This window comes from Callorhinchus milii, unplaced genomic scaffold (genome assembly GCF_018977255.1).
Source record: "Callorhinchus milii isolate IMCB2004 unplaced genomic scaffold, IMCB_Cmil_1.0 Scaffold1, whole genome shotgun sequence".
NCBI lineage: Eukaryota > Metazoa > Chordata > Chondrichthyes > Chimaeriformes > Callorhinchidae > Callorhinchus > Callorhinchus milii.
Genome location: NW_024704742.1, coordinates 114,644,981 through 114,667,004, shown reverse-complemented (window position 1 = coordinate 114,667,004; position 22,024 = coordinate 114,644,981). Strand labels below are relative to the sequence as shown.

Here is a 22,024-nt window from a genome sequence, read left to right as displayed (position 1 = left end):
CCTACATTTTGGTAGTCACTAAAATCAAAATGTCTGAGGGAGAGTCCGGTACTCACATGAATAGAGCTCCTGAATACTGCAGTAGGGCAGAGCGAAACCCAAAGGAGTGATGTCTCCTTGTGCATACAAATTCCTCTGCTTCACTATAAGTGGGTCCATTGACAGAGCCTTGGCCACGTGTTCAAGAATTGTCTCCATAAAAAAAATGTTTGGTTTTGAGCCTGAGTATAGAGAAAGATTTCACCATCATACGTGCAAGACAAGAAGACCATCAAAGAAGTTAAATACATCAACCCATTCTGATGATTTGCCTATTTTAATGATAATGAGAATTTTAAGAAGGCCATACAATCCTAACAAGCATGTACACAACTAGTATACACACTATATAGACCTTGGGGTAAAAATTCCTTTCAGCTTTACGCTTAGTACCTTTCATATTGTGTGACTATAGTGGGCAGTTAAAATACAAAAGAATGGCTGACTACTTGGGTCTCCAGGTTACCCCTGAGAATACTGTGCATAAGCCTCGCTGACATCTCTTCCTTCAAGAAGTAACATTGGCAATACTTCCTGTCCATAGCGCAGGAAATGATGTTTGTGGCAAGCATCTATCTGTATTCAGCAACATTTTTAGTGTGGGAAGCCTGCTTGTCAACAACAGAATTCGGGTGAGCCGCACTTTGTCAGTGTGAGTCCATAGGACACCAGCGCTAAAGGAGAGGCAGCACTATATAGACCTTTGGCAAGATCATGTTACTGATTTTCTTTTTAAAAGTCATATGCCACAGAGTTTAAAATCAAGACTACTTCAACTTTGAGTTTAGTGATAAACATCTTAGCTATTTCTCCAAAGATTGGAACGAGTTATGAGATCAGAGGGAGATCCAAACGGGCAGAATCTGTTTGTAGTGGTCCGTGGATATCCATGAGAATAAACTTATTGACAGCCTGAAGCAAGTTACAAACTGTGCACAACATTAAATACACAAGAAACCACTGCTGATATTGATCAGTTTGTTCTCCTATTTCTTAATCGCTGGTCAAGAGGCTGGCAAGAAAGTTGACACTGTGATTCCACAATACGATGTGAAAGAGCTGCATCTACACCCAGAACTCCTTCACTTTCTACTTTTCCTCGTTTCCTCGAGGCTAGGCTCTTACTTCCTTCACAGGGATGTGATGGGATCAGGAACTCATTGAGTCATTTCCTTTTAATGCAAGCTACTAGTCTGTGGGTGCCCTTATCTATTCAGTCCACACAGACTGAAACACACAGAGGTTGCTCTTACCTGGAGCTCTACACCAAGTGTGAGCGGCACGATTTGTCTTAAGAGACACAGCATTCAACTGCCAGTTTTCACACTTGTATGCTGTAAGAAACAGAGGGTGTTCACACATCTGAGAAAGAAATAAAGGCACCAGCTACAACATTTGAGCAATGCACAAAATCTCTGCCGGCAATGTATTGTTTCACTTGAATGTCAAAACTAAACCAGTATTTTAAATCTTCAGTGTAAATTTGTTTACTTTTATATTCAAACACGTCTATATCAAACCTTTCATGCAAGAATGAGGAGGGGAGGGAAGAGATCTACTCAATTAATTTGTTATAATTATAATTTCAGGTGATAGCAAACATATGAGGCTTTACTGACAGTATATAGGTAATTTCAAGAGTTCCGGGACCTACCCTGTTTGAAGGGCGATATATCAATGCAAGTTGTTGTTGTTGTTGACTAAGGCATATTAGGAAGGACTCAAGTTCAAACCTTCATCTGTTTAAAGTTATCTGACCTCAAAACTGAAGGTTACGTGGGCAAACAATCAGCCTCATTGCCCCTTAAACTAAATAAGGCAAAATCAGTCAGGGTTCCCTCTCCTGATCACTACTCAGTGAACTGTTTCAAAAAGGACACACACTTAAGATAATCACTCAATGTAACATTGTATGATTCTTGCGTGGGCATTGAGTAAGGAAAGCATTGACCTCAGTTGTGGTACACTCCACAGTTGAATAACTTGCTGACATTCATTGTCTACTTTCAAGAATGAAGTAAGATATCAGTTCCCACTGTAAGTGACAAACTAAAGTATTCGAGAAACTATACCCAGTCTGAATCACCAACAACTTGCCTTTATATAGTGCTCTTCACATAGGATAATGTCTTGTAGCACTTTAAAATGACGAGGTTAGACCATGAGCAAGCGAGAAAGGAGAGGGGGAAGGTGGGGTGACCATAGGTGGAGTTGAAAAGTTACACTTTAAGGTGGGATTTAAAGACAGATAAAGAGGGGTGAGGTGAAGGGATAGAGGAAAGGTGTTCCAGAGATTAGGGACTGACGACTCAGCAGAAGGTTTGGGTGACATCCAGCAGGCCCGAGTTAGCTGAGCAGAGGGGCGGGATATCAGAAAAATAGGGATATTCTTTGGGAGAGGAGGAGAAAGAGAAGCAAGTAACATTGGTCCGAGCTAACCCACTCCAGACTTCAGAGCTCATTTCACATCTTAGTTTGCAGTCTTGCTAGGAAACTCAAGTGAGATACTCTACCATTGTCAGAAAACATGATGCATTCTGTAACCTCTTTATCATTTGCGCTACATCCACTGTCACAGTAGTACGTCATGATAATTCCATTTAAGGTACCATCCTCATTAAACCCAACCTGCAACATGGCGAACGAAAAAAGAAACTTTTAGAAAGTGCTACGTTGGGTGGATAATGCAGAGTTTGTGGTTATTTTCTAAACTACTAGACAGAACTGTACAAATGAGAAAAATAGAGAAAAAAAACAGATTCAGAGTTCATCAGTCTAACTATTAACATCCTAAATACCATGATAAATCAGAATGAATTCTATAGTGACGTCAGCTTATTGACAAATACCAGCTCTATACCGAGTTATAGAAAGATCTCCTAAAGTCATTGTGTCATAGAATCATAGAATTATACAGCACAGAAGGAGGCCATTTGGCCCATTGTATCTGTGTTGGCTCTTTGAAAAGAGCTATCCAATTCAATCCCACTCCCCGCTCTCTCCCTTTAACCCCGCAAACTTGTCCTCTCCAAATATTTATCTAATCCATGATCAACCCATCAGACTTAGCTGCTGTTGGGAGTGAGAAGACTCAAAAATAAAGAGAGACCCTTAACGATTTTCTTACCTTATACTTGGTAATGTAGCTGTGTCGCTTGCCAATTGCTTTCATATTGGTACTCAGATCCATCATGCACCGCACAGGTCTATAAGGCGCATAATTTCTGTTATACAGTGCTCAGCAACTCAGATTACAACCTCTTGCTCTTGCATCACTCAACAATAGAAACCCTGGAGTATAGCAATGTCCAACGCTAAATAGGTCAACAGCATCTATGTACAGAAATCAGTTGAAACCCACCTGCGAAGCACTGTAGCAGCCACGGCCGATGCACAGGCTATTAAGTTAGATCGCGAGGCTTTGCCTCCATAAGCTCCACCCAAACGTTTGACAGACATGTTAATGCTGTGGGAACAAAACGTGACCGTTAACTAAACTGTAAAAAAAAAGTTAATTTAACACTAGAATAAAGTAAGACTGTGCTGGACAATATCACATTGTACTTCAATAGCTCAGGCGCCGCACAGATCAGCAGCAATTTGGTAAAGAAAATCTTAAAAGTATGTTTAGAGCCTTATGAAACGATCTCAAAGAGTATCATTCCTTCCTCTTTGACTGCGAACTAAGTGATACTTTTGAGGTAAGTGGGTTTGGATCTTATTTTTGTTTTTTGAGTTTCCACTAGTTTTACTATCCAACAGAGAAAGAAAACCACCAATAATCCAATCTAATCAAACAGAAGATATTGCACCCTTCATGTAGAATAAAACCTCCAAATGCTTTACAACCATCACAGGTAAAGTGGACATTAATCCTAATCAAGTAACTGAATCATGCGAATCATGCGAGAAGACATCAGGTCTACATTATAATAATCCTTGCATTTGATATAGCGCCTTATCACATCGTTGAGACATCTAAAACGCTTCACAGAATTCACTGTATGTCATTTCTTCATGAGATTTCTTAATAAGAAAATTATGCAAATAGTAACTGGAAGTTTGTCACATCATCAACCACCTCTGACATTCTTTTTCCCAAATGGGTTAACAGAAGCCTTATTACAGAAATCCCATTGAGATACACCATACATTAGTCCCCACTTACTCTTTGGCTTGTAATCCAACAGCTCCTGCAATGGCATTCTGGGTGAAGTCCAACCACTGACTTGCTGGCTGGACTTCCAGACCATCCTCAGTGGGCACACACCGACAAATCTGTCAAAATACAAACAAAAAAAGTCATCTCAAGAAACTGATCTATGATCAACTATCCCAGTTATATATGTGCTGATCACCGAGACATATTAACAGCAATGATAACGTGTCCATTTACTGGGTGACACTGGCTCACCAGACTTGGGACGTCCTCCCGACGTGAAAGGCGCTCTATAAATGGAATCTTGTTGTTGTTGTTGTTGTTGTTGAACAAGGTGGTTAGTGATCACTGCTAAAGGTGGTACTTTGGCTCCAAACAAACATTGAAATTTTATTCAAGGGATATGGCAACCATCTTGGGGATTATATATTCCCAGAAGGGGACTATATTAGAAAGATAAAATAGAAGCCTCCCGAGGTAGAACAGAACATGAAAATTCACCCCTACATAGCCTGCTCCTTTGGTCCATTAAACGCTCTCATGTTTCACTCGCAGCTTCATAAACAAATCATCACCCCACAAGTCTGTTCTCTTTTTATCTAACTTTCTTCCTTACTCCTACAAAATATATGCTCGCCTACAAAATACAGTCACGACAATTTACAGTTAATCCTGCAAAGCACTTTGAGACATCCTCTCAACGTGAAAGGCGCTATACCAAATGCAAGGATTATTATTATTATTGGTAATTTCCTAATTTGAACATCAAATGTTATTTAAATGGAGGACCAACTTATACACAGGCACAATTAATGTTGTTACTTCACCTTCAAACATAAAATTGGAGGACAATGTTCAACCAGAGAGAACCAGAGTAATTACTAATGAAATAGTCACATTTACATTAATAGTTTGGATGAAGATGGCCCATTGGCCCATCTGATCTCATTCCTCCAGAATACCCACCCTAGTGTTCCCCCTTCAAGCGAGTTCAGTGTCCTAGTGTCAACCACCCTTCCTGGCAACTTGTCCCAGTCATTAGTTACCCTCTGGGTAAAGAAAAACACCCTGGTATATGTCCTGAAATTGTCCTTTGCAATTCTAAACTCATGTACTCTTGTTCTGCTCTTTCTGCATCTAAAAGGATTGTTCAGGATTTACTTTTCAATCCCAGTTAAAATGTTATACACCTTCCCATCTCTCAAGTGCTAGAAAAGTTACCTGAGTCTCCATATGAAGATGGTACTGCTCACCGGCCCGGATTTCTCCTTCAATCTTGTGAGGAGAGGATGAAACAGCAGTTTCAGCATCTCCAACATGCAACACTTCCCCGGAAGATGGGAAGAAGGACTTCTTTTCAATGGCATCATCAAGGCTCACTATTGGTGGCATTTCATCTTTGTAAGTGACCTTCACTGCTTGCACCATCTTGAGGGCAAGTTCATTTGAATCTTAGTATAACAAAAGAAAAGGTTAGATGGTATAAATATGGTGCAAGTGCATGCTATTAGTTAGTGGTAGCAACAGCTGTGAAGATAACATTTTTATTTCTGCCATGAAAAAAAATTATAACTTAAACGCAAGCAGGAGTACAAGAGTGAACAGTCAGCATAGTTTTGGTCTTCCAATGTTTGTTGGGTTGTATTCAGTCTCTACATACATTTAGGATTCACCTTCATTCACAGGGAAGTACATCTTAATATTGTCTCTTTAGGAGAAAGGTTTTGAAAGCAGCAAGCAGGCTATGAGGTGGAGGGATTTAAGGAGAGAATATTTTATTCAGTATGGAATTGAAATTGGAGTTGTGGCACAGGTCAGACATGATATTATAGACTGGCAGAACAGGCTCGAGGGGCTGAACTCCTGTTCCTATATTCCTATGAGAGCTCCAGAGACCGGGTGAAATGACAGAATTTGCCCACTTAAAGTGGGACGGAGAGGGCGGTGGACTTGAAGCAGGTCTGAGTTAGCAGAGCAGAGGGAGTGATCAGGGGAGTATGACTGCCGGAGATCCACAGAATTGGAGCAATGGAAAGGGGGCATTTGAAACAATAATAATTTTTAAAGTTAATTGTCTGAGGAATAGGGAGCCAGGGGAGCCCGAAAAGGATTTGGGTTTTGGGCTCCAGGAACTTAGTGCAGGAAAGGATATCGACAAAAGAATTCTGGGTGATCTGTAGCTTGTGGTGGGAAGAACTGGGGCAACCGGCAAGGAGAGCATTGCACAAATCAAGTCGGGAAATTCCCAGGTGGATGATGGTTTTAGTTGCATTGGGAGTGGGGTAATTGCAAGGATTTTATGGATCCCAAGGACTGTATTATAACAGGGCTTGACTGTATTTTAATATCAATAAAACCGGACTGAGACTTAAGCTAATTTCTTTGTTATTTTACCTGCAACACACAAGGCAACTGACTGCCCAGCGTAAAGGAGGGGACCACTGCTGAAAATCTCTTCTTCATCATTGGGTGCAGGCATAAAGGTGTTAGATCCTGGAATGTCTTTTGCTGTTAGAACCTACAACAAAAATGAATAATAATAATCCTTACGCCTCTATTAGAGCTTTATCGCATCAGGAGGATGTCTCAAAGCATTTCACAGGATGTAAAGCAGAAACACAGCAGCAGGTTTGCATATATCAATGTCCCACAACTAGCTATGAAATGAATGACCAATTTTATTTGGTGGCTTCTTGCCCAGGACGCTGGGAGAAACTCTTCTCTTTTTGAGTACTGCCATGGGATCTTTAACATTCATCTGGCCTAACAGTATCCTGGTCAGTGATACCAGTGTCTGTTTGCGGGAATTTACATACAATGACAAGGCACGGAAAAAGGCCATCAGCCTAACCAGCTTTATTTCGACTATTCGGTGCAAACATATATTTGGTGCTAACATATATTTGGTGCTATATAATAAATAATAATAATAATCCTTGCATTTCATATAGCGCTTTTCACGTCTTCTAGACATCTCAAAGCGCTTCACAGAATATACTGTAAAGTGAAGTGACTGTATATTTGTGGGCGAAATGCAGGAGCCAATTGAGCACAGCAGTGTCCCACAAACAGTCGTGGATTGAAGTGACCAATTTTAATATTTTTTTTCTTGAGGAATTATTATCAGGTGTGTGGAGTAAGAGAACTTACCCAAGGTTTTGCCCTGCCTAGAATCAAACCCAGGTCTCTCGCTAGCGAAACAAGTGCTCTAACCACTGAGCTACAGGACTCTATATTTGCACATTCTACAGGATGAGTAATTACTGTGACACATTTTGAGATACTTAATGCTAACAAAAATGTAAGTTTTTCTTTTCTCCTTTCTCGTTGATTCGATAAGACTCTGTATATATAATAATCTTTACACCTGTAGCGACTTTCACGCCAGGAGGACAAGTCAAAGTGCTTCACAGAGTTTTACTGTAATCTAGTCAGTGACGGTGTATTTTGAACAAATAATATGCAGAAAGGAATTCATGTACCTCTGTGGTATTTTGTACTTACTGCAGCAGCACCAGGTATACTCAAGGCTTCTGTGCTGTTAATGCCAGCAAGGGTTGCGTTTCCTTTTGTGCTGAGGACAAGTGCTCCAAACAGCTCATTTGGAAGGGGTAGAGTGTCATCTATGAAACAGGCTTCACCTGAAGTCTGGAAAGAAGAAACACAAAACCTGCTATTCAAGTTTTTTATAACTTTCAAAATCTACTGAAAATACTTTGTCCCAAACAAATGAGAAAGACTTAGTAATGGGGCCCCTTCAAAATATTTCGCCCACAAATATACAGTCAATTCACTTTAAAGTCTATTCTGTGAGCGCTTTGAGATGTCTAGAAAATGTGAAAAGCGCTATATCAAATGCAAGGATTATTATTACTATTATTATGAAGTTCACTGCTCAACTAACTCTTCAGTCGCTAACAGGGATGAGTTTTACCCCGATACCCAAAACAGTATAAATGGCACTTTATTTAAATCTGTTCAGAGACTTGTCAAGGTTAGGTTTGAGTCAGACTAGGGATTTAACGGACAGCTGCAAATGTAATGATCCAAACCACAATTTGCTGCTATAATAACCCCTGCACTGGATATAGTACCCTGTCACATCATCAAAATGTATCAAAACACTTCACAGGATTTACTGTAAAGTGACAACACAGTTGTAAGCAGCAGGAGCCAATTTGAGCAATTTAATCTGGGGATTGTTGGCTAGGATACCAGGAGAAACTCCCTTCTCTCTTAGAGTAGTAGAGAAAATGTGTTTAGCACCACAAACTTTGGGGATGACAAAATCTCACAAGAAAGCTCTGAATTCCTGATTCAGATTCCTTGTATGTGAGCTTTGAATAACTGCAGTCTCTTTAACTTGGCACTCCTGCTATTTTCTAGGTTATACATGTCTGTTTCTCTTGCACCAAGGGTAACCAAATCTAGAACAAATCCAATGCTTACCTGGAAGTAAGCGCTGAGCTTTGGCATAGGTTTTGTCAACGGGTATTCTTCTGGTTTGCTTTTGAACACTTGCTTCCCTGTAGATACAGGACGAGTCAATGTGGCTGGAGCACTCCGGTTTTGAGGTGAAACAACATTTTCATTCAACAGCAGGATGAACTGTGCAAAGAAAGGTTTGGGAAAACTATGAAGGATTTATTCTTCGAAAAACAGGATAAAGATTGAGAATCAAAGCAAAAATGAATGCATACAATGCATGATATGTAACAGTATAACACTGATCTGTGCAAATTTATTATCCTGAATTGTTTCAGCTCAGAAACAGGTCATTGAGCCCATCTAGTATTTTTCTGCACACGGTCCACCTAGTATTCAAAAAACAATGTCAGCCCCGCTTCTCCTGAAGGCAGTGATCCATTCTGAGGTTTAGTTCCATCCACCCACTGATAGCTCAGTCAAGTTTGCTATTCTTCCAGTATGAACAGATGCCAGCCAGCATTGGTCAGCAGGTTATTACACAACCAGGCATGATCCTCCGCATCCCCAACTACACCCACATTCCCCTGCAAACAGTGAAAAGCTTTTCATGTGGTGGATACCAGGATACACCATACAAGGGTCTAATATGCGGGGGTTCATAAAAGGATTCGTAAGTACAGAATCCTGAAAGTTCCCAGAAGCAACTTGTAGGAAATCTGCTCAAACCCGTCCCACTCGACTTCCATGATGTCGTAATGCGGCCATATAGATTGCTCCTGGCAACTGAGGCAACCCAGTAGAAGATCATTCAGCCCATTATTTTGATGACAAGTTTGTTCCTCTAAGACACCATCTAGAGCTACAAGAGCTGCAGTGGAGTCCTGTAGTTCAGTGGTTAGAGCACTTGCTTTGCAAGTGAGAGGACCTGGGTTTGATTTCCAGCAGTACGAAATGTTAGGCAAGTTTCCTTATTCCACATGCCTCTGTTTACCTAGCAGGAAGTAGGAACCCGGTTGTTAGTCGATTGGCGGATTGCTTTTCCGGGGGTAATAATTCCTTCAAAAAAAATAATGAATTGGTCACTTCAATCCGCGACTATTTGTGGGACACTGCTGTACGCAATTTGCTGCCGCATTTCACCAACAAAATATACAGTCAATTCACTTTACAGTATATTCTGTGAAGCGCTTTGAGGTGCCTCAAAGATGTGATGAAGTGCTATATCAAATGCAAGGATTATTATTATTATTATCCCAATTTCCCACTCCTTCTCCGTACTCTCCAATACCCTTCCTTTGCATGTGCTTTTCCAATGTTTGTTTAAATAATAATAATCCTTGCATTTGATATAGTGCCTTATCACATCTTTGAGATGTCTAAAAACACTTCACAGAATATACTGTAAAGTGAATTGACTGTTGATATTTTGTGGGCGAAATGCAGCAGACAATTTGCACACAGTAGAGTCCCACAAATAGCTGTAGATTGAAGTGACCAATTTTTTTTTAAGGAATTATGCTCCAATGACCACCAATGGCAAATCATTCATTACCCTGACCAGCCTCGGATTGAGGAAGTTGTTCTGAACTTCTCCTTTTACTCCCCTAGTCATAAACTTGAATTTATGCACTGGTCTTCTCGAATCCTCTACTAGCAGAAAGGGTTTTACCCAATCAACTCTCTTAAATTTAGTAATAATAATTTTGCATTTGATTTAGCACCTTATCACATCGCTGAGATGATGTGATAAGATGCTAAATTAAATGCAAACATTTTATTTAGGGTGCTGTTGGCCAGGACATTGGGAGAAACTCCCATCTCTTTTGGAATAGTGCCATGGGATCTTTAGCATCCTCCCGAACAGGTAAATGGGACCTTGATTTAACACTGCTCAGCATGAACCATAGAAGTTAACAGTATTGAAGAAGGCTATCCAGTCCATTGCGCCTAAGAAAGGAGACCAAGGTGAATATGTTAGATTTTGTACTCCGTTATCTTTGGAATTACCTATAAGTGTATAATAGTAATAATAATCCTTCCATTTGACATAGCAGCTTTACGTTGGGATGCTGTCTCAAAGTGCATCACAGGATTTTATTGTATAGTTGATTGGGTATTTTGTTGGTGAATACAACAGACAATCTGTGTACAGCAATGTCCCACAAAAATGTGAAGTGAATGACTAATTTTGTCAGGGGAATTTTTGGCCAGGACGCAGGGAGAAACTCCCTCCTTTTTTGAATGGTGCCATTGAATCTTTAATGATCCCAAGACAAGCAGACACAACCTTTGTTTAACATCTCACCTGAAGGACAGCACCTTGAACAATGCAGCCCTGGTACTGGATTGCAGAGTCACCTTAGACTATGTGAATTCAATATCCCATCATGGGGCTTGAACATACAATCTTCTGAACTCAGAGGCAAGAGTGCAGCCAACTAAGCCAGACTGACACTCAAGTATGAATATAATACTTTCCACAAGGAAGTAAGAGCAGGTGAGGTGATGTATATGGTAAAGGTAGGTGTTGTGTGGATTATGGAAGCTTCTACATTCTTCCACAATGACCTTGTGCCATGTTTTGTTGCATTTGTTTCTTCACATAACATATTCACTTTGCCGATTGAGATGTGAAGCATCATATGACCCACTATGCCATTTCCTATTGCATTTAAGTACTTAATAGTTCAGAACTGTTTTATAAAATATTAAAATCCCTTGCCTTTCCAGGAACTATATTACAAGCTGTGCTTTGTGGTAATGTGATTTATGTCAAAAACCCAACAGTACTAGATGTACTGCACCCAATACATGTCATTCAAGCTAGTTATACAACATAATACATGTCATACCAGCTAGTTGTACAATATAATACAAGGCATACAAACTACTCAATTCAAGAGAGCAGTGAAATACCGTTCCAATCCGTGGTGCTGACAATCATGATTCAGTTAATAGTATTTTTGACAAGACAACAATGTTATATCAGTGTGACAATCCAATATAGCAGCAATTTAATACTGCCTCCATATCTGAAGTTCCCCTGCTAACATCTCTCTTACATTGCTAAACGGTGATCATTCCTTCACCTCCAATTTCTCACTCTCTCTCCCTATTGCAGCCTCTCTTTATTTTAGCAATATTTCTGATGTCATGACTGATTTGAAATTACCTCTTGTTTCTCCCAAGGTGCAAAAATGCCATTGTACTTGCTTCTCCTAGTGTGGAAATCTAACTCATTGTACTCTCTGCTAACCCATTCTCTCTGAAGTCTTTAAGATTGTGGAACTCCTCACACACCTCGCTCTTTCCTCTTCTGACCATCTCTAGGCTTTTTTAAATCCACTCCTTAAATAAGGAACGGAATGCCAAGAACTACACTCAGTGTGAGCCTTGGCTTTTTACCTAAGTTTCTCAATTTAAAGTAAACATTGCATTGAGATGGCCTAACAATTACAAACATTGAGTACAATTTTAAGAGTCACTCACCTTATAAAAAAGGTTAAGGGCAAGATTCTTTCTGTATTCAACACTGGCGAGAAGTGCATCATCCCCATCTGGCACAATTTCCTCCGCAAGTACAGCCAAGGCACCTGTAACAAACTCAGAGATCAAACAACGGGATAACCTTTCTGCTAGTTCACTTTCAGCATGGGTTGGGGTCGGGGGAGGGAGCAGAGGAAATAATGCAACATAATTTACATTTATAGTGTTTTTCATGTCGGGAGGAGATCACAAAGCACTTAATCAGCAATAAAATCCTCAGTATGATTTTAAGATCATTAATGGGGGTGTCATGCTGGAACTGATTCGACTGGTTGAACGCATTCCGTTCCTTATTTAAGGAGTGTTCAATGACTATCAGCAAGCCATGCCAGTCAGATGGTTTCTTCCTCTCAGGTTCCCAACGTTCTAGCACTGCCATTTTGCTTGTCTCATTTAAAAAAATATTATAGGCTCTATATTTGGTTCGAAGTAATGCTTTTATTGTGCCAAATATTGCTTTAACAGAATCCAATCTGTCAAGGAGGACCAAAATATTGGTTAAAAAGTAATCTTTTAGTTATCAACCTGCCAGCTTCAGGTCTAGCTAAAAGAAAATTTTGACTGAGAAGATTTGGGTCCACATTGGGAAATAACTATTTAACAAAAAACAGCTGAGCCCAAAAGTGCTCACTTCAGTGTCAAACAAAATGATGCTTTTAGCCCTGCAGTGCGGTGCACCACCTGCTAGTATTCATTGAACATTTTTTAAAAGAGGGAAAGATGGCTCTTATCCACTGCAAATTGTACCCCATTATTGTTACCTCCTGTGGAAGCGAACACGGAATGACTGCTTACCTTGTAAAGTGTCATTAGAGGTGATATCTTTGTATTGAAGGTACTGCTCTGTGGCAAAAGCGTGAATGAAGTCCTTGTTTATTCCATTGTACACCAGAGAGATGGATTCCACTGTTCGGTTTTCATCCCAAACCGTTAGCCTTGCACGGAATCCTCCAGTCACATAAGTGTGGGCATTCTAAGGATAGAAATATAGCAACAGCATCACACTGACCAGAGGTAAGCTGCACTGTATTTCTTAAATATGAAACATCGTGAGGAATGCTGCCATCCTCCTACTTACAACTCAGACTCTTATTCCTATCCATTGAGTGATAATTCCACTAGTTGTCAGTGCAGACCTTCAGCAGAAGCTGCTTATCTCTCCACATATCAATGAAGATGGATATCAAGCACTGGATATATAAATGTATGTTCATTATATTTTCTGCCAATGTGATAATTAATACATCACATCCTCATATTTCTCCTACATTGAACAGAGAAACTGTGCCACACTTCACCCTTTTGCTTTCATTTATATAAGTAGGAATGCGATCTGTGCTGAATTCAACACTTAAAGCGAGCGATCAGATTGATCTATATATAACAGCAAATCACTCACCAGTAAGTTTGTGTATAAATGAACTTTTAAATTCAACACAACATTTGGATTTTATATCACTTCACTGTTCACTCATGCTTCTTAGCTTGGTATGAAACCTCTCTGAATGCAGACTGAAAAGGCCTTTAGTAATAAACTTAATGTTCACACACATTAAGAACGTATAAGGGATATAAAGAAAAGGCAAGGGAATGGATTAGACTTAACAAAGCAGGATCGAGGAACAACATGGCCAATCCCCGTTTCTATGACATTATAACTAAGAAAAATCAGACTATGCAAAACTGAGTTTGAATAATTTCCATACAAATGGAAATCGCGTAGAAATTTAATTGAAGTTTGAAGTAATGTGTGAACTTGCGAGGCTGGCTAGGGCTGGGTATCTATATGTATAATCCATATTCTTTGGATATATATCAGCAAGTGCGTAACAGATAGCAGAGAGGAATATATCCATATTCCCTGGCAGTCTGGATAGATGCACATGGGTTCACTTTTCCTGCTTCACAAATCCCCAAATGTTAAAACAGCTGAATTCAAAGACAAAGATTTCTCAAAGAAATTTAAAGTGGCATCCCTCAATACAGACTGCTCACCAGCAATGTGTTTCTAAATGCACTGGTTCCTTTCTGAGCTGACTCATTGATAGTTTGTACAATTTTATTTGTATAACTTAATTTCATTCCTTCAAGACTGAGGGGGATAGATTTTTGTTAGGTAAGGGTATCAAGGGATATGGGGCATGGGTGGGTAATTGGAGTTGAGGTACAGATCATCCATGATCTAATAGAATGGCAGAACAGGCTCAAGGGGCTGAGTGGCCGTTCCCCTTTTCCTATGTTTCTATGTTCCATTCTGATGCAGTATATTTTGGGGGAGGTATCAGTATTGTAACCAGCTTGTGACTGGTTGCTGTGAAATAAAATGTCCCAGAGAATTTAGGGTCCAGATAAAACAGACGTTTAATATATGACATGAGAGAGGAGGTTTCTCTAGAAAGGATGCCGTGACAGCTGTGGAACTGGTGATTAAGTTCATGTTTCAGCAGCAAAATCGCTCAAGGTTTAGGCTCATAGTTTAGGTTAACATTTGTGCTCTTGGCAACTATCTTACAAATCACTCTGGTGTCCAGGGCAACAATCCTGCAGATTAATTGCTCAAGCACTTCATGGTTGTTTGTGGGACCTTGCTGTACAAGTAACTGCTGTGTCTGCCTACAAGCATTCTATACACTTGACAGTAATTACCTGTGAAGCACTTCGAGACGCTTCAACATAATAAGGCACTATATCAAATGTAAGGATTACGATCCATTCTATGTGAAGCCTTGGGAGTGGCTCCTGTGCTCTCTTACTTCACTCAAACATGTTGTGCTTGCTGTGTTGTGATTCCCAGTGCCGTGGGACGTCCTCCTGACATGAAAGGCGCTATACAAATGTAATTTGCTGTTATTGTTAATGCAGGTCATTTGTAACAGGACAGAGAACTCCTGGACTTCACTGGGGGAAACAAAGCAAATCCAATAAAAAATGTGTGCAATGGCACTAACATGCTGCTAGGGATACTGGGTAACTGAAAGCACCAGCATATTTAAGAGGACTGTCTTTTATACATGGCTCAGCCACATAGGTCCTCACATCTCCTGGGACAACTTCATTGATACTACGATGCTATCCTGTTGTCGTGTAAGTGGCAGCATGAGGGTGAAGGGAGATACCACACCCATGATGGAAAGAAAAGGCACCATCGGGTTCAGTGGGCTATTGTTTTTACTCAGTCAGTGATGGTTTCTTTTGATCTATGTGTGAATAAACATTCCATTGCGTTCCTAAAAGCGGCTTCACTGGTTGATTTGTGGCCTTGAGCACCACAGTCTCTCACACCATTCATCAGAAAAGTAAGCATTTTACAAAAAATGAAATCTTATTTACCTGCACTCGAGGCATAACCTTGTAGATCCGCATTATTTCACTCTCTGGATGCTTCGGGATCTCCAGATACAACAGCACCTAGTAGGAGAAGTAATGGAATAAGAGTCACAATCATTCAGTGAGTGACTGAATGAAAGAGAATCTCTAATGCAGAGCATTGATACGACACCACTTCTCTCCCCAATCTAGCAAAATCCTTTAACAAAGACAATTATAAGGAAAAACAAAGGTTCACAATGTCATGGACTCATGTATCTGCTCCCATCTCCAGGGACAACTATGTTGATATTATGATGCTATTTATTCTGTGGGTACAGGATATCTGGTCATATCCTGCAAGTATGGGGATTCCAGGACTTATTCTGGGAACACAGGGACATTGCCTAGTTTCATTCCAGTTTCCTCTTTTGCTTGGTTTGGGATATCCTACCTGAGGGCCATGTGTCCATTTTTCAGCAAGTTTCTAGCCTGAGAGCCAGATTTTCCAACTCGTCTCGAGCCCATTGGGGAGGGAGGAGGTTAATGATACACAGTGAAAATTTATCATCTGCACAGAGAAAGATTCAGCCAGCCTGTACCATGTGTTAGCTTGGCTCAGTGGTAGTCAGAAGACTCTCACCTCTGAGTCAGAAAGCTGGGGATTCAAATCCCATGCCGGGACTTGAACTCACATAGTCTAAGATGACATTCCAATGCAGTGTTGGGGGTGTAGCATTGTCTGAGGTGGTGTCTTTCGGATGAGACGTTAAACTGAGGTCACGTCCGCTTGTTCAGTTGGACATTAAAGATCCCATGGCATTATTCGAAAAGAGAGGGAATTTTTCCCGGTCGCCTAGCAAATAATCCTCAAATAAAATTGGCTACTCGTTTTATGGTTATTTGTGGCACGTTGTGGCGTGCAATTGTGCTGCCACATTTGCCTACAAATATATAGTCACTCCAGTAAATCATGTGAAGCGCTTTGAGATGTCCTTCCGTCATAAAAGGCGATGTACCAAATGCAAGCATTATTATTATTATTATTATATTATTATTATTATAACTGGTGAGGGGCGGGGGAATGGAGCAAACCTCAAAAGTCCCTCATTGGAAGAGAAATAGATGGGAAGATTAAACTTTTGTGTGCTTTTAGTTTTAGTGACTGCAACACCATGCTTAAGAGTTTCCAAACCAGACTAAGAGCTCCACCCAAAACAAAAGTACACCGCCTATACATGGAAATTTCTGTGTATCTAGGATAAAAGTGCAATCCAGTAAAATCCTTTAACAAAGACAATAATGAGGAAATTCAACAAATGTTCCATCTCCCAGGACAATTATTTATCATATAAGTATGGAGATATTCTGGGGACACATGTAAATTGCCTAGTTTGATATCCCTGGAGTATGCATCCCATTTACTTAATTCCAGAGAGCATAATGCACAGGCTGGCGAGAACCAAGGCGTAGAGGGCCCAAGACGTAGAGAGTGTGTTGGAATAACTGCTGGAGTTTAATCAGCTAAAAGTGCATATTTTGTCATTGAAAGCACTTCATAGAATTATACAGCACAGGACCATTTTGACCACAAAATCCTGCTGATAAGCTCAACTGGCTGGTCTGTCACCAGCAGTGCCCTGGAATACTGTAGACCAGTCTAACTCAGGAACTGGACTTCTAAGCCAACTACAGAGGGTTACTTGTTTCTGAGTTTCCGTTGCCAAGTCTGTCACCTTGAAGCCAACTCAGTACCAAGGCCTAATTTTCATGTGCTTACTATCTAAATCAGAGAGAGGAGGGGTATTGGATTTGATTAACCTTTATACTAAAGTGGAAGAGAAGCTTCTTTTATCACTATTATGTTAAGTGAGGGGTAGTTTGGCACTCAGAGAATGAGGGGATCACCCGGTGGTTTCAAGATCAACATAGAAAAATACATAAAACGTACAAATGTAATCAAAATTTTTGAATAGAGCATGAAAACATACCTTTCCTTTCATGTCGACATGAAGAAACTCCAGTAGCGTGTACTGCTTAATTTCACTAATATGCGCCACAATCACTCGAGTGCCAGCGGCTTCAAGGGCCACAAACACATCAGATGGAAACTCACGGTGCTTCCACTTCATCATCAGATTTCCAGCCCAGCCAGCAGCCTATCGAGACACGGTGTAAAACATACACAAAATTACATACACAGCAGCGAGTTCATCAACAGCATTAGTCCACATTCAATCCAACTCCCAAGTGAGTTTGCTCTGCAGATTGTTAAATAAAACAAACTCAAGGTCACTTTCTCAAAACCTGTGCTTGCTCTGGGATGTTAAATCTTGGGATTTCCCAGCCAGAACAACAATCAATAAAGAGGATCTAAATTTTCAGGCAGTAAAGTACTGACCTACTGTTTGGAGCACATTTCTTGCTAATCCTTCACAGAGGAGTATTATACTCATTAACGGCAAACAAACATATTACAATGTAATTCTGAAAGGATCGTAAAGTATACAGGATAGAATAACAAAACAAACTCAGAGCCTAAACAACTGCTTGGGATCAACTGCAAGATCACTTAAAATGTACCTCCAATCAATCGCCAATGCGTCATTAATGCCCGTCTCATTAAATAAATTATTACTTTACTAAGAAATTACATTTGATATATCGCCTTTCACGAGAGGTGGTCATCTCAAAGTGCTTTACAGGAAATACCGTAAAGTGTAGTGACCGTGTATTTTCTAGATGGATCTCATGAATAAGGATAAAATAGGCCAGTCTATTGACTGTTCTTAACACACAGAGAAGGGGTAGTTCGGCACTCAGAGAAAGAGAGGATGGAAGCACCCTCATTCTCTGAGTGCTGAACAAGCCCTTTTTGCGTTTAGACAAATCAGCACAGACCTGATGGGCCAAATGGCCTATTACCTTGCCATAACATTCTAAGATTCTACATGGGATGCTCTCTGAGGGGAAACAATAATAATAATAATAATGAGACAGAGGGACAAATAGAAGACAACTACATTTTGAAAAACAATGTGAAAGTTTGCCAAGGTAAAGGGAACAGAAATTAGGAGAGATTTGCTGGGAAAACAAGAACACAAATTTACATTTGTTTACTACCTTTCACATTGGAAGAACGTCCCAAGGCACTGGACAGTCTAGGATCTGCAGCTGAACTGAGGGTGGGTGCCAAGAGTGGTGGGGTGAGGGGAGGGGGGAAAGATGACCAAAGGCGCAGTCAACGAGAGAAGTCTTGAGTGGACCTTGAAGCAAGGGAAGGGACAACTCATAGGGACGCCACGATGGAGTTCCAGAGAATGGGGGCACATAGGTTGAAATCCTGACCTCCATTGGATGGGGCAGGTCAAGCGAGGGATGTGAAGCAGGCCAGTACCTGCTGAGCAGAGGAACAGATGGGGTATAAGGCTTGAGAAGGTATCCGAGTGGAGTAAGACCATGGAAGGGTTTAAAATTAAGGATGAGCATTTTGAATTTGATCTGCTGCAGATGGGTGGTAAATCAATAATAATTATAGTAATAATCCTTGCATTTGATATTGTGCCTTATCACGTCGTTGAGACGTCTCAAAGCGCTCCCCAGAATATATTGTAAAGTGGATTGACTGTTTATTTTGTGGACAAAACGCCCACAAAATTTGTTTTGGGTAGCATAAGCCCACAATCAAAGAAAAGTCAGAATAGCACTGTAAATAGAGATTTAAACAGAAAGCCCTCAGCGGCAAAATTTAACAACATAACTGTAAAACTGGGAAGGGTTTCTTTTTACAATACAAGGTGGAGAAAACTACAGACTGAACTTACATTTCTCACAGGTTCGTTAGCAACCTTGAGCAAGAGATTAGCTATAGTACTGTAGCATGGTGACTCATTGGAAAACTTTTTCAGAGAACCAATGAGTGTACTGAGGCTGACATTTGAGTAGACTTTTAAGCCATGTTCTTCCATAGTGACTGTGTAAAGTTCTGAGATTCCTTTCACATCGATCAGGATATTATAAGGTCCATCTTGCTTGTAGACTCCTGTGACAAAGATAGTGAATAGAGGAAACATGTTTATTTCTTAATGGTCAGAGACAGTTAGATTTCTGAGAACAAATGTTCCAATTAACAATGTCTACAAAAAATCTAAACCAGAAAGTGAATAAGTAATACTTCTCCTGCCTGTGTCTGATTCATTTAATGATCGGCATCTCGCCCACAAAATGCAGTCAATCCATTTTACAGTATATTCTGTGAAGCGCTTTGAGACATCTCAACGACGTGACACAATACAATATAACATTACATTTGTAAAGTGCCTTTCACGTTGGGAGGATGTCCCAAGGCGCAGTCAGAGATTAGGACCCAAGCGGGGGGTGAGGGTTGGGATCAGGGAGGGTGGAGGGCAGGGAGGGTGGGGGTAGGAGGGTGGCCAAAAATACGGTCGAAGAGGAGGGTCTTGAAGCGTGCCTTGAAGGAGGCAAGGGAGGGAGCAAGGCAAAGGGAATGTGGGTGTAGTTCCAGAGGGTGGGGGTATAGAGGCTGAAGGCCTGACCACCCATGGTGGGGTGGGCCGGGCGGGGGCCATGGAGCAGCCTGGAGCCTGCTAAGCGGAGGGAGCGGACAGGTTGATAAGTGGTTAGCAGGTCAGAGAGGTAGGAGGGGTCAAGGCCATGGTGGCCTTGAAGATGAGGATAAGAATTTTGAACTCAATCCTCTGGGGGATGGGGAGTCAGTGGAGCCGAGTGAGGGTGGGTTTGATGAGGTCCCGGTGCCTGGTGCTGTAGAAGGTACGAGCTGCAGAGTTCTGGATGATCTACAGCTTGTGGAGGCAAGAGTTGGGAAGGTCAATAAGCAGGGAGTTTGTAGTTGAGCCTGGTTGTAATGAAGGCGTGTATGAGGATTTCGGCAGCCTGAGGGAATGGCAGAGTCGGGTAATGTTGCGGAGGTGGGGGAAGGCAGAGCGGGTCATGGCAGGGATGCGGAGGAGAAAGAACAGTTGAGGGTCGAACAAGACGCCTAGGTTCCTGACTGGCTTGGTGAGGTCAGGAACCCTGATGATATGGTGCTATATTAAATGCAAGGAATATTATTATTTCTAATAACTTAGCAGCAAGCTTGCTACAGAGAATTACTCTACAAGGTGATCAAGGGAAAGGGGGAGTTCAATATCATAGATAAAGTCGACACTTCTGAGGTAAAAATAGAACGATTTGGGGCTCTAAGTTATGAAATAAGGCTTGCAGACTACAATAATAATTCACTTCAATCCATGACTGTTTGTGGGACACTGCTGTGCGCAATTGGCTGCTGCATTTCGTCCACAAAATAAACAGCCAATTCACTTTACAGTATATTCTGTGAAGCACTTTGAGACGTCTTGAAAACGTAATAAGGCGCTATATCAAATGCAACAATTGTGGGAGGAAGAAGGGGTTTTTGTTCCATTATGTTTCTGCAGGCGCCTGTTGTCACTTTAAATTGTGTAGCATCTGTGGGATTGCGCAGTATACATGGCTTATTGAAAGGACTGCTGCACTGGATTGCACACAGCAGTTCCACCTGTATATTCCACCTGAAAGACACTTTTCCCCACAATGCAGGAATTGCCACTTCAGCTTTAAAGCAAACAATGTAGGAAATGAAAAAGTTGACCAACAAAGACATAAGGTACCTTTTGCAGTGTCTCCGTGTACAAGTTTGACAGCCTTAGTGACATGCTCGTGCACTAACAAATACAGCTCAGTCAGTGTCGTAGGTTGGAACCATTCAGTGTCATTCTTTGAGAAAAGCGCCTTTTTGGTGTTCTTCACGTGACAAACGCAACTTAATTCTTTTGGCAAATAGGTCTGATTGAAAGCCTGTTTCGTCCTGGGACAAGTTTGCAAATCCTTTGAACACATATCAAAAAAAAGCACAAGCAAGTACAGATAAGAATAAGGTCTGCATTTAATATAGTAATGTAGTGCATTTCATGCCAGGAAGATGATAAAAAGAGCTTTGCAGCATTTTACTGTATAGGACTGTGTATTTCATAGGCAAATGTGGCAGCCAATTTGCATATCTACAAACAGACAAGAAGTGAGTAACCAATTTTATCTGTGGAATTTTTGGCCAGCCACTGGGAGAAATGCCCTTCTCTTTTCGAATGGCACCATGGGATCTTTAACGCCCACCTGAACAGGGTGATGGGACCTTGGTTTAACATCTCATCCAAAGGTTGGCACCTCCAGCACTGCACTGGAGTGTCAGCCTGGACTATATAAGTTGTAAGTCCCAACGTGAAGCTTGAACCCACAACCTTCTGACTCAGAGATACGAGTTCTACCATTTTAGCCAAGCTGACAGTAAATAAAGGGAAAATGTAATGAAGAGCGAGAAAGCTTTCTCTAAAGTGTGTTTGCTCAAAGGATCCCAATTAGATATGAAAACAATACATTTTTACAATCCCATCTCCAGACTGTTCAGTACTGGCTCGTAAAACGCAAAATAATTAGCAGTACTGCACTTTGTGGGATTAACTCTCAAGGCTTCCCAGTAAACGC

General features: G+C 40.9%; 1 protein-coding gene across 1 annotated transcript in view; it reads right to left on the bottom strand.

Moving 5' to 3' along the window:
• LOC103182679 (xanthine dehydrogenase) overlaps nucleotides 1-22,024 on the bottom strand; it is a 58,812-nt gene that overhangs the window by 16,226 nt on the left and 20,562 nt on the right. The window contains exons 7-22 of the mRNA XM_042334557.1: nucleotides 21,154-21,370; nucleotides 19,303-19,520; nucleotides 17,470-17,637; nucleotides 15,503-15,580; nucleotides 12,968-13,145; nucleotides 12,116-12,219; nucleotides 8,648-8,806; nucleotides 7,703-7,846; nucleotides 6,593-6,716; nucleotides 5,420-5,649; nucleotides 4,208-4,317; nucleotides 3,401-3,505; nucleotides 3,167-3,245; nucleotides 2,553-2,667; nucleotides 1,293-1,373; nucleotides 57-221 (exon numbers count right to left, since the gene is read on the bottom strand). Of these exons, the coding sequence (XP_042190491.1) occupies nucleotides 57-221; nucleotides 1,293-1,373; nucleotides 2,553-2,667; nucleotides 3,167-3,245; nucleotides 3,401-3,505; nucleotides 4,208-4,317; nucleotides 5,420-5,649; nucleotides 6,593-6,716; nucleotides 7,703-7,846; nucleotides 8,648-8,806; nucleotides 12,116-12,219; nucleotides 12,968-13,145; nucleotides 15,503-15,580; nucleotides 17,470-17,637; nucleotides 19,303-19,520; nucleotides 21,154-21,370 (2,275 nt within the window). The remainder of the gene's footprint in view (nucleotides 1-56; nucleotides 222-1,292; nucleotides 1,374-2,552; nucleotides 2,668-3,166; nucleotides 3,246-3,400; nucleotides 3,506-4,207; nucleotides 4,318-5,419; nucleotides 5,650-6,592; nucleotides 6,717-7,702; nucleotides 7,847-8,647; nucleotides 8,807-12,115; nucleotides 12,220-12,967; nucleotides 13,146-15,502; nucleotides 15,581-17,469; nucleotides 17,638-19,302; nucleotides 19,521-21,153; nucleotides 21,371-22,024) is intronic.